The sequence below is a fragment of the Poecilia latipinna genome, unplaced genomic scaffold (assembly GCF_001443285.1).
Source record: "Poecilia latipinna isolate Pla-1442-1.1 unplaced genomic scaffold, P_latipinna-1.0 Scaffold819, whole genome shotgun sequence".
In the NCBI taxonomy this organism is placed as follows: domain Eukaryota; kingdom Metazoa; phylum Chordata; class Actinopteri; order Cyprinodontiformes; family Poeciliidae; genus Poecilia; species Poecilia latipinna.
This window is the reverse complement of record NW_015113435.1, coordinates 170430-183284: the sequence shown is the minus strand read 5'-3', so window position 1 is coordinate 183284 and position 12855 is coordinate 170430. Positions and strand designations below refer to the sequence as shown.

Here is a 12855-nt window from a genome sequence, read left to right as displayed (position 1 = left end):
TTGTTTTGCAGCGATTTAGCTCTAGCAGTCTGGCTAAAATAACTAACATGACAGTAATGGATTAGCCGGGACTTCCTCATGCTCCAAATATCAATATACATCCTATGGAAGTGAGCCAATTTAGAAGGGGCAGTAGTCCTGAGCACTGGCTCATCAATCCCACTGATAACCCTGGCAGGATTAAGTCTACAGACCACTGTAATCAACTAACTGGCTCATTATGGTACATTAAGGTATGGATTCAAAGATCAATGCATTTCTTGCATGTACACACATACCAGCATTACGCATTAAATCGCAATACTGATTACACAGCCAATGACAAATTGATTGGTAAAGATGAGCTCAGCAGATTTTTTTTTTTTTTTTTACAACAGAGATTTTACAGTGAGTGTTTTGCATAGTAATTACAGCTGTGTAACATTCATCATTGGCTCTGATACATATCTGCAGCTGGCAAATTGCAATCAGATACAGTAGGTATCTAATCTGTGATCTCAAATCAAATTAGGTCTATTTGGACAACCTTGGGGATGTGATGATGAAACCCTGACAGAAATTAGGGGCCGGAAATTTAATTGTGACGATGGTTATTAGCGAGATGGGAGGATAACAGGCTGCTGGGCGTTGATCTGCATTAAAATAGGAAGGAAGATATACATTATGCTAGATGGAATAAAAACGTATCTCCTGTGCTTGGCACAGGAGAGTTTAATTTGTGTTTTGAGTAAAAACAAAGTTTGTGTGTGGATCTTCCGTGCTCTAAAAGCCTTTGGCCGAATCTAAGGTGACGAGACCTTAAGATGCCACTTTTCTAATTATAGCTGCAGGTGGTATTTTGGGGCTGCTAGGTAATGGCAGAACCCATAGGGACAGTAGAGAATTCATCAGTGCTTATTATTAATCATCCCCCAGCAGTGTGATGAGAGACTGAAGCTCCTATACCCACTGGACCACTCAATGTCATTCCAAATATGGGCGGAAAATTAAACCCAACAGCCTTATGTGTAAATGGACTTACAGCAAAGGTGAATAGGGTTCTGTTTTTTAATGTACAAATATATATGTTTACATTATAAATACAAAAGGAGCATTGCTTATAGATAACCCATCCTGCAATCTGTGTGAAATACATTCTTCTCATAAAAACAACTGCAAAACACCACTTCTAAGACAGGGGAAGCATAATTTATAAGTAAAAAAAAGGTTTCTTTTTTTTTATCCTTTGTTAAAATATGGCCTCTCTTCGAAGTGTTGCAGAGTGTAACTCGGCGAAGGAAGTGTGCTTTAAGTTAGCAGCGCAGGGCCCCTGTTTTAAAAAAGCCTCCAGAGACCTGTTAGCTGGACTGCTCATTTCAATGTGTCTGTCTCAGGGTTGAGAGAAGACTCAGGCTGGCCCCTTTACAAGCCACGCACTGTCATTCACCCGCGAACCCCGCCCACCCAAAAGCAAGACGTCCATCTCGAAGTTTTAACTGGACACTTTAAGCTCGCACCACCTTTTTATTTTTATTTCACTGCTTTCATTTTCCGTTCAGAGACGCACTAATCCATCGGCCATGGATGGAAATCGTCCGGTTTGCTCCTGATCATCACTGATCCGTGATCAGAAGGTCAAATCCAGAAAAGACTGATAATTTTCTTGGTCATTTCATGCATCACAGCTGTAATCTCCCACTTATTTGGAATTCAAACACAATAATAAACCATTAATTAGTTCCTATATTTGGGATTGAGTTTAGAATAAATTAAACAAAGTTTAGAAAAATGTGATTTGATGCAAAAAAAAAAAAAAAAAAAGTCACACTTTTTCTGGCTATTGCCAATGTCTAGTTTTCAGATTCAGATTTTAAAATGACATATTTTCAAGATTATAATGCATAAAATGTATTATCTTCATCTTAAGACCAGAAATCGGTCTTGGCTAGGAAAATGTTGATCAGTGCACTTCTGTTTCCAGGAGGACGATTTAATTTCAGTGTGATGTTTTCTATATTTCCAGTCAGACTTGGTCATTTATAACTTCAAAGGTTACAAAAAAATGCCTACAAATATTTTAACATTACACATGCATGTCCAGCATTAGTAAAGCAATTTAAACAGACATTGTAAGCTCAAAAATTGATAAATATTGTCACTAGAAATCTATTTTTAAGGATACACCAAAATCAGAATCGCCTGTCTTTTTTTTTCTTTTTACACTTATGTCTTCCAGCACTTGAAAAAAGATCTGATTGGTTCAAGTCGGACCTCAAAGACAACCAGGTATCGTTTTTCCTTCTCTATTTTGAAATTGAAGCAATCGCTGCAGAATTTATAAGACCAAACACCAACAAAAGTCAAAGATAAAACTTTTTTCTAAGAAACTATTATGCGAATGTTCTGAGAAGCAGCATGCATTGCGAGTTTCCATTGATGTGTGTGGTAAAAGTAGTAAGGACTGAGGCAATGATCCAACAACCAGAACGATTTCTGGCATTCTGCTGTGGATGGATAACCACAGTAGGGATCAAGAGGATTGTGCTATACCAAATGTACACACACAAACCCATACGCATCGGCATCTATTGTACTCTCCTGACTGATCTGACCACGGGGGTTCAGCTGCCTTCAAAACACACACACACACACACACACACACACGCATGCACATAAATATGCTTGCATGAAAACTCTCATCAGGCCAAAAGGACAGCACGCATCATTACAAACCTGCGGCATCGCTCCTATCCCCCTCACCCGATCCAACCCGAAGCATGGCCCTCTGACCTAATCTCCCATTGCTCTTTTGGCAAACTGTCAAAGCCATCATTCACCGTGAAAAGACACGAGAGACACTTGACTCCTTTACTCTGCTGGCGACTGACTTTCACAACTCCTGCCCCCCAACCACCACCTCTAACACACACACACACCCCCTGCGGCTCATTCACCCCGCAACTTGCTCAGACTGAGACGGGTACGATGGGACAAAGCTTGGAGAAGACAAATCCCAAAGCGGACTTTGAAATATTTGTCACAAAAATAAATGTCAGTTGTATTGCGAATGACTTCTAGTAGCAGAAAAGTGTGCATGCAAATGTGATTTTCAAGTGTCCCATAACAGGGTTTATCATGTTTATGTGGCGAGTTAGGAGGCCCTCTGGTGGATACAGTGCAGCCATGACATACACACCCATTGTACACTTCCCCACTGCCCAAACTGGACTGTACAAAACCCAAGCACACATTCTTTCACTCTCTCTCCCCCTCTCTCTCTCGTTCTACTGTGCGCACACACACACACGCACGCACGCACACACTCTTTCCAGACCTTCAGCTACGTGGCCTGAAACAACTTCTATATGTGCATTAGCTCCACTGCAAACACAATAAAGTCCTTTGGAGAAGTCACAAGAATTCCTTTCCGCCATCTACAAGCAAAACACGTCAACAAACTGACGAGAGAAAGTTTACCAACTGCGCAAACAGCTTGTTATATAAACACCGCCGCCTTCCATAGTCTAAGAAAACACACAAAACAATATAATAAGTCATTTTGTTTCCTGCCTATATGCAGAACGACCGGTGCCGCCTGAGCAGAGAGAGCAAAGCAGAGCTGAGAAAGGGGGGGAGAGCACAGCAGAGTGGGAGTGAGAGACGGGAGAGGAGACGGGGGAGAAACACAACTTACCTGCTGTTGTTGCAGATGCAGCAGCTCGACTGTGCTTACTTCGCTGCTTGTGTCACCAGCGCTTGATCTCCCATCTCTACTGCCAGCCTCTAATTGGCTGCTGCTTAGGGTGCTCATTCCATTTTGACTCATTGAACTGTTGCTTATTGTCTCTGTGGCCGACTCCTGCATCATCATGATTTAAAACCTAGAAGTGATTAAGAGGCACCGGTTAGGGCTCTTCTCGTTACAATTCCCCCCCCTTTCTTTTTTTTTGTCTTCCTTTTTTCCCCCCCCTGTCCGATTTTTTTTCCTCCTCTTTTCTTTTCTTTGCACGCGTCCATTATCAAGCCCTCGGTCCCCCTTTGCAAATTAAAGCATTTAAAGAAGAGGGAGGGGTATGGGGGTGCTGCAGGAGGAGCAATTATGCATTCATTGTGTAAATGAAGCAATACAAAGACATCCATGTCCTGGTCTTTTCTAGAAATTGAAAGGGCTTCTAAATATGTAAAATGTTTATGTTCAGTAAAATTTCTAAAAATTCAAGCATCTTATTTTATCGCTGCTGAACTTAACTTAGAAAACGTAGTTTCATTATGAAAATATGCTCAATTCTTAGTATCTGTTTTATCTATAAAAGAGAGAGAAAGAGAAAGAGAGAGAGAGAGAGAGCAAGAGAGAGAGAGAGAGAGAGAGAAGGAAAAAGCAGCATCTACAACACACTTTTTGATCAATTTGAAAGAAGTAGCCTAATGATGCAAAGCTAATCATGCTAAATTAAAATTTGGGAGTGGGGGCAGTTGGAAGAGGAGGAACCAAATCACATGGTGCAGCCCTGGTGATGAACACTGTAATGGGTTTGTCATCCCTGCTCTCGCTAAATAAAATCTGCCTTGCAGGCTTCCATAGAGAAAGGATGCTCATATTTCATTTATTGGCCCATTTTTCCCCCTTTCTTTTTTCTTTAATCAAACCTTACACAGCTGTTTATTCTGTGACATTTATTTTAAAATCCAGCACTGCTCAGAATGACATTTAGCTAAATAAATAATAAACTGCTGCAGCTGTAACTTTAAAATCACTGTAAATAAAAGAAGGAACAAAACAAAAAAAAAGCCCTCAAAGTTAAATTTGTACGGAAAACTGAAACCACAAAATGAGTACGTAATCTCACTAATAACTGTGCTAAAACAGCATAAATTATGCATAGAACCTCCTGTCTTTTTAGTAATAAATGTTTTATAATCATTCCCAACATTTAATGCTAAGTGCACTTGCCGTAAGAGAAAGGAGCTCCACTACCAGTCGACATTTTTACAATAAATGAAAAGTCTCAGACACTTAACATAGTATAACACACAATTTTACTATCTCTTCGTTCGGAGCACCTTTTTTAATTTTTAAACTACTATTTATAAAAATGTGGAAATTTTTTATTAAATAGAAAAGAAACGAGAAAAAGCTGAGTGTATGCTTTCCAACCGTGTGCATTCTCTGGCCTGTAAATACCATTTTAATAGAAGTGCGGACACGTCCTCTCGTGTGTTTGCATGTGTGTGTGCTTGTGTGTGTGTGTGTGTTTGACAAGGGGCAGATACAGGACAGGCCTTAAAGGATGTCCACAGCCAGGATAAACAGGATCTACGGAGGGAGAACAAACAGGGGCTGAGCTATTACACAGAGCAGGGCGACAGCTGCCCGGGACACAAGTAAATAAGGGAAGAGGCCAGGACAAGGCGTGCTTGTGAACAAACAGGGCCCCTGTTTAACACCGAGCCGCTTACTGCTGATGGAGAAAGACGCGGTGAGAAAAGACAGAGACAGAAAAGACAGGAGAAAAAGGAAGGAGAGGGTGAGGGGAGGCGAGAAAGGGGGGGATAGGCGGATGACGGAGAGAGAGACAGTGGGAAGGAAAATAAGGGAGGTGGTGGCAGGGTAGAGAGGGTGGAGGGGGGTGTTGGATTGGCACAATGTGACATCCAATCCGGTGATGAATCTCAGCATAAGAAACTCAAGGCTGCAGCCGAGATCAGCCAGCTAATAAGTATTCAAATTAGGCATAAATTTTACATGCCCAATGTTTAAAATATTCAGAGAAAGACTGTCTGATTGCCTTTACTACCATTTTATGAACATTCTAATGGAGCTCGGATCTCTCCGCTTTTTTGTGCTTTCTTTCTTTCCTAGACCGACGAGGAATGTTCGGAAAAACTTAGAAGATATATGAGACGAGGAAATAAGGATTTTTAATAACATCTGAATGCATGCAAACCCAGAAAGAAAGAAAAAATCACTGCTGGGATTTTTTATTATTATTATTATGCACTTATTCCAATATGAAAAGTTAATGCCCAGCAAAAGAACAATTCACATTTTGTGTAAGATTCCACAATCTTATCTCCTCGCTCCAAAATAAAACGTCTGCGGCTAGCTGCGGCGTTCTGATAATGCAGATATATGCAAAACGTATTCGCAGAGATCAGATGGTGCTTTAACCTTAATGACAGCGGTGAGATAAATTAATTAGCCATCAAAAGGCGGCATTCAAATCTGCCAATTAGAATGTCAATTAGGAACACAGCCGGGCTGCGGCGATGAGCGAGCGAGCGAGCAAGCTAACCGAGCCGCGGATGTGACTGTGGGGGTGATGGGACTGTCACACAATGCTCACGAGAGGCAGATAGTGACGATCCCCGGCACCTGAGGGTGTGACTGCGTGAGGCGTGGAGCTGCGTTTGTGTCTGAGGGGGTTACGGGCCCTGACCCCAGCTCAGACTGCACTGAACCAACTGGGTTGGAAAGAGCCACAGAACCTCCCCCAGGTGAAGGAAACGTGACGGAGTGTGTGGGCTGAAGCTGCCAACATGGCCTTACTAGGGATTTCCAGGGCTGATATTACCTGGGAATACACCCCCCTCTTATGGAGGGGAGAATATAAGGGACGGCTGAGACTGAGGTAGCTGGATGGCGTCACTAGAGATGGACCAATCAATTGATCGGAAATGGGTGATTGATTGAGCCCGACTGGTGATGATAAGGAGCTTAAATTGTGACAAAAAAAGTCTTATTTTTATTCTTCACTGAATGTCTCATGATTAAAGGCTTCTCTTTAGATTTTCACTTTTAATAGTGCTTTTAAATAATAATATAAAAAAAATAGTCAAATATTCTGGAAAAATGCTTTGTGTAAATCAAGATAATCTTGTAATTATTTTTTTTTTTTTTACCGTTTTTAATTGTAGATGTATTTTACCCACGCCCACTCAGACATGGCAGTAACACGTATATCATTGAAACAATTTAAAACAGATTTTTAAGGCCCAATATCCTACAAAACATACTTGAGTGCAACCTGCGGTCAGATTCTACAGCTGCGTGTGCTAAAGAAGTGAGATAAATGCTTTTTTAGGATATAATGCAGTTCTTAGATAAAGGGATATATGCTTGGATGCATAAAAAAAAATAAGTAATATAGTAATTCCTTAATTTCCAAAAAAGCTGCAGTAGATGCCAAAACAACAAAAGAAATCAATAGTGGCGATGAAAATCATTATCGGTGCAAATCTCGATCTCCTCTCTAAATTTGCTGCTGTTAAAAACCACTGATGCCTTTGATGTGTCCTGATGAGGTCCACTGTGAAGCCTCAAATTAGCTTCAACAAATATTTCCTCTTGGATCTTGAAAACTAATCTGCTCCATAGCAATCCGACAAAGAAGACGTCGCGGGCAAGGCGTTTGGCTCAGAATTTGGGAGAAATTCTATCGTTTTCCTTTAAGAGGTGACACAACAAAGGTTTAGTGAAAATTGAGCCTTTACTCCCACACACACACACACACACACACACACACACACACATGCACACACACCTATCATTAAAGGGTAGAAGAAGCGGAGCTCCATCTTTGTTTGCGAGCTCTAAAAGCCCTTAATGTAGCCTCATTACCTGACCTGTCTCCTGCTCTATCATGTGCCGTAAACACACACCGTGACACTGACCATCCATCTAGAGGGGCGAGCGCAGCTGTCTGCTCCGAGAACACTGAGGAATTTACCGTGATGCAGTGTTAACACACTGCTGCCCTGACACCGGTTTCATCTCCGAGACACCCGCTCTTTTGGTGTGACGACACTCTCCGTTTGCTCATTCTATATGCGTGAGTTGCAGAAAAAAAAATATATTTTCATCACAGAGGCAGGACAGGAAGAAAAAGAGGAGAAACAGAAAGAAAAAAAAGAACAAAAAGTGACCGGTAAACCTGCGATCCCAGACGTGCGTTCGTTATCAGCTCACATTTCAGGTGGCTGCCGGGATCTCTTGCTGGGGTTTGAGAGATCAAAATAACAAGAAAAGGAAAAATAATAATAGAAATTACATTTCACACTCTGATGACTCCCCACAGCTCTCTGATCAAGGCGAGATATGGTTACCATTTGAAATAATCACTGATTCTGTGGTTGAGTGAAATTAATTCATCATTGCCATAAGTTACTGTGCGTGCAATATAAAGAAGTAGCTGTGCAAGGGCAAGAGCTCACATATTTAATACTTGAGATTGCTTAATAAATCAAAATGCCACGCGTTGTGCTGACAAAAAGAGTTGAGAAAAGCAAAAAAAAATTGAATTTGGAACAGCTTGAAACTAAAAAAGGCGACACATTCAACAAAACTTGATTTTGACTGTGTCGTTTATTCGTTGATTTTTGCAACAAGCTGTCACGAGATCTAAAATCTAATTATTTTACGCTTAGAGCGAAGAGTAAGAATGGAAAAACTAGGAGTTCTAGTTAAAAAAAAAAAAAAAACCCTCGGATTAAGCAAGGCAAAGTCAGGCTGCTACACCTTAGAATTAAAAGCTTCCTTTTTGGCGCTAAAGGACCACATAAAGGAGCATTAATGACTACTTCTTATAAACCTGTGTACGGTAATGGTTTCTGCTCACAGATAGAGGAATTTCAAAAGTGCTTCACCGGTGAATAAAGATTACTTTGGAGGGTGGGGATTGGGGAGGGGGGAAGAAAGAAAAGGGCTGAAGAAATCATATTTACAAAATCTGAAGAGGGGGCCAAATGAAAAGCGATGAATGTGAATAATGGACTTTGCTTTTTTTTTTTTTTTTTTTTTTAAACGCCGGATTAACATTATTCAAAGCAACAGAATCAAATGTGGTTATCTCCTGTCCAATGAGCCCTGCATTGAGAAAAATCCACAGTCATATTTCAATTCTTCATTTGAGCCCCGACAATAAATCGTAGTTCTGTGATAGGAGACATTCAGTGGAGAATGTTCAGAACTTAATTCTCCTCTATTTACAATAAGGAGATGAGACGGAATAAGATAAAAGGCGGACTATTTGCCGGAGTGTGGAAGTGTCCCTGAATGAATGTGCGGGGATGTGCCGGTGTCGGCGTTCCGAGGAGAACAGAGAGAGAGGGGAGAAAAGTGACAAAGACAACCGGAGGAAAGAGTATAAACTGCGTGTTCAATTGTAGGAGCTGCACAATGTTCCTTTTGTGATCAAATGCAAGAAGTGTTCATGGATCATATGCATGATACTGTTTTAAGGAAGATGTATATTCAATAGATACGGTTACGTCACAGAAAGCATATTTGAGGAAAAGCAAGAATACACAAAAAGGAATTTTTCAATCAATATTGACCAATTATTCGCTTGATTGGATCTGATTGGACATCGCCTGATAAAATCTTTTTTTTTCTTTTCTTTTCTTTTTTTTTTTTTTATTAAATCCATCCAAAATGCAAACTCTCATCATTTTCAGTCTGAAAACACACAACTTGAATGTGACTGGTTAGTGACTGAAAAATCTGAATTTCTTTTCAAATCACTGAATGCCTCACAATTAAGAATCAGACAGTTTTCCATGCATGGATGTGCCAACCCACAGCATGTACTCTGATATAAAACTCTTGAGTTTAATAAAAGACTCATGTGCATTGATGCATAATTGGGAATAATCCTGGGATTCCTTCATTTTGTTGTATTCTAAAGCAATAGCTTAATGAAATAACCAGGAGAGCTTTTTCTTGTCTTTAATGTCTTACAGACTAAGTAAAAAATATAAAAAATTAAAAATCTGTCAAAATCAGAATTGGCTGGTCAGACCTCAAGGAAAAAGGAAAAATTGGCAGCAGCCAGGAAAATCTGATCGGTGCAAAAATATTAGGTAAAAATAAAAAATAAATAAATGTTACATGACTTCTTGTGCAGCAGAAACGGGCATGCTGCAGATAACACCCCTAACAGAAAAAGAAAAGGAGGAGGAGAGAGAATAGTTTCTTTCTCGCATTTAGGCTCGTCCCATATCATTTACATGTTCCCCCCACACCCCCCGTCAGACACCACGTTCTGCTGAGGCAGGAGATGGCTGAGCAAGACTGTGACGAAGGCCGATCCGTCTGCTCTCATTTGCATATTTGCCAATTCTGTTAATTAACTCGGCCCACCTAATCAGGGCTAATTGACCTATAAAGAGGAGAGGCCTCATTGTCTCATCCAATCATCTTTATCAGGAGTAGAGGAGGTTGCACTTGTGAATGCGCGGCACTTCCGACCTAACTGTATTTATAGACCTCACGTGTGGGAAGTATTGCGCTGAGAAAAGATGTTTTCTCTCTTTTTTTTTTTTTTTATTCTGCGAGTGATCAGAACTGAGCTGCTTTGACGCGGAACAAGACCTGGATAACAAAAAGACGCGAATGGACAAATTCCCTTCTGGGAAGAGAGCAGAGAAAAATCAGAGGAGGTAATGACAGCTGGATCGGTTTGACTCTCCGGTCCCCCCTTTTTTTTTTTTTTTTTTTCCCCACAGCGGGGCAGATCCAGCGGACGGCTCCAGCTACAGAGACATAGCTCATTGTGACGTTTCCAGTTATTTCTGGTTGATTAGGGCCATTATGTCTCAGGCTCTGATTTATGTTGTCATTCCCTCTCAGCAGTCCTGCATCGATAGATCTTAATGAATTGGTAAATAAGGGCGAAGATTGCACCTGACAACACCTCAACATTCCTCATTCATACCCGACAAGATTTATGTAACCAATTAGAAGCATAAAAAGCAGGACGGGGGGTGGGGGGGGAGGGCAGGCATTTAGAAGGAAAAAAAAAAATTGAATAATCTTTCTTTTGGAAATTGCTAACAGATAATGAGGAGTCTTTAACCTCGGATAAGTCGTACGTTTCACATGAAAGGTTAAAAGATTCTTTTTTTTTTTTATTGCAAAAAGAAGACTCACACTTGCTTATCGTAATTTATAACCAAATAACAAAAATATGCATATATTTTTAAAAAGAAAAAAAAAAGATTGATAAATAAAGATGATCATGCTTCATCAAACACCTTCAAATGCAAATGTTAAGCTAAAATAAAGAAAGTAAAAACAAAGTAAGGCATTGCGTCAGTGAACAGGTGTGTGAGGTCAACGTTTCGCAGTTCACTGAATTAAAGTCATTCGCATTTTCTAATCAAGCAATGTTTAAATTATTTTTTTATTCCTCTAAAACGTGGCTCTGGAAATCCTTTCACTGACAAATAAAAGCCCGCTTTGCAATCAAAAAATAAAAAATAAAAAGAATTGATAAGAGTGCTGATCATCAATAGTCGAGCGACAGGACAGGAAGACCCATAGGGCAGGAGTGAACAGAGGTGGAAAATTAAAGCGGAGTGATACGGCTCCTTTTCGAGCCTCCCTCCCTTCAAGCACATGCAAATGAGGCCGTGCTGCTTAACTGCATCATTTATGTGGATAATAGCGGCATCATCATTACGGAGGGGAACTCAAATTAAATTACATCACAATTAGCATAACAAAGTGATTGGTTAAACTTTCAAAACAAATAACGCGGCTCGGCTAATGAACAGCGTTAATTGGCCGGTGAGCGTTCTAAATAAAACACGGAGGTAAACATGTGTTTCAGTTAAACAAATTCAAAAAAAATTCTGTTGTTTTGTTTCAAAGGGGGAAGAAAAACAACAAAAAAAGAGAAGATTTCATGAATATTGCCAGGGGGATTTGCAAGCTAAAATATAAAATGTGTAGCATTTAATTTTATTGTGCTAAAGAACCTATTATACGCCAGACTCTGGAGAACAATGTAAATTATCTGCCTTCAGAATGGAGTTTGGCCAATTCTCCGTGTGAGCTAATCACATAGCTCATTATGCATTAGGGTATTAAATTATGAAGAAGAGTCCCTTTCGCATTCCTGCACAAAGCCCTATGAAATGTTAATAATATGCCCACAATAGCCCAATACTGAGCCTCGCTCACGCTCATCAATATTTAAGTAAACAAATGATCCCGCTCGCCTTTGATAAAGATAATTAGCGCTTCGACAATGATGAGTCTCGTGACCTCTCGCCTTTTCAAACTATACATCTGCTCTGAAGAGTTTGGATATTCTCCCCCACACCCCACAAACAAGTCAAATTTTCAGCACTTTCAAAACACAATTGTTATTTCTATCAATTTAAAAAATGCAAGTAATGCATCTGTCTTTTTTTGTATTATTATTATTATTTTAGTTTATTGATCAGTGATTATCGTAGCAACATCTGATTCAACACGAGTGCAGAGAGAGAGAGAAAAAAAAAGTCACATTTACACAATCACACATCCACCTTGGTGCATGCACTCGCGCACGCGCACACACACACACTACAGCAATTCATCAGCACTAATTAAGCAGCAGATTAACAGAGCCCGCAGACTGAGGCTGAACAGCTCCACAGTGGGACGACCAAAGTGGGGGGAAGGCAGCCCGGCAATAAAACACAGTCATTAAACACAGTCAAGAGCCTGGAGTCGACTACGGATGACAGAAGATTGATGGGTGGGTGACCGGACGGATAGATGGATGGATTGATGAAGGGATGGACAGAGTGGAGTGTTCATGGCATTTTTTTTTCTTTCTTTTTTTTTTTTTTTTTTACCTGAAGAAGTTGAGGAGTGCCAGAGATCTTGACCGGACAACAGAGAGCTCGCCTCTGCCACCGGCGGCGAGGGGTGTCTCGCAGCGACGCCCGCAACTCGACTGGTGTCACCGTGTGAAGAGGCAACACTATCTGTGTCATCACTTCAGCCGTGTTTATGGGGGATAGCATCATAAACAAGCCGCCTCCCCCCCACCACCACCACCAACACCACCACCCCCACCACCTCCCCCCCCCCGCGTGCCCCCCCCC

The 12855-nt window shown here is 40.7% G+C and overlaps 1 protein-coding gene across 7 annotated transcripts in view; it reads right to left on the bottom strand.

The window, feature by feature from the left end:
- The window catches only part of foxp2 (forkhead box P2), a 123133-nt gene that overhangs the window by 66481 nt on the left and 43797 nt on the right, over positions 1-12855 (bottom strand). For 3 of the 7 annotated variants that reach the window (XM_015047307.1, XM_015047311.1, XM_015047309.1), the window contains one exon: positions 3674-3860. The exons of 2 other annotated variants lie outside the window; for them this stretch is intronic. In XM_015047307.1, coding sequence (XP_014902793.1) covers positions 3674-3850 — 177 coding nt within the window. In that variant the 5' untranslated portion in view covers positions 3851-3860. Of the gene's footprint in view, positions 1-3673; positions 3861-12603; positions 12810-12855 lie in introns of those variants that run through there. 2 more of the 7 variants (XM_015047308.1, XM_015047310.1) reach the window with 2 other exon arrangements.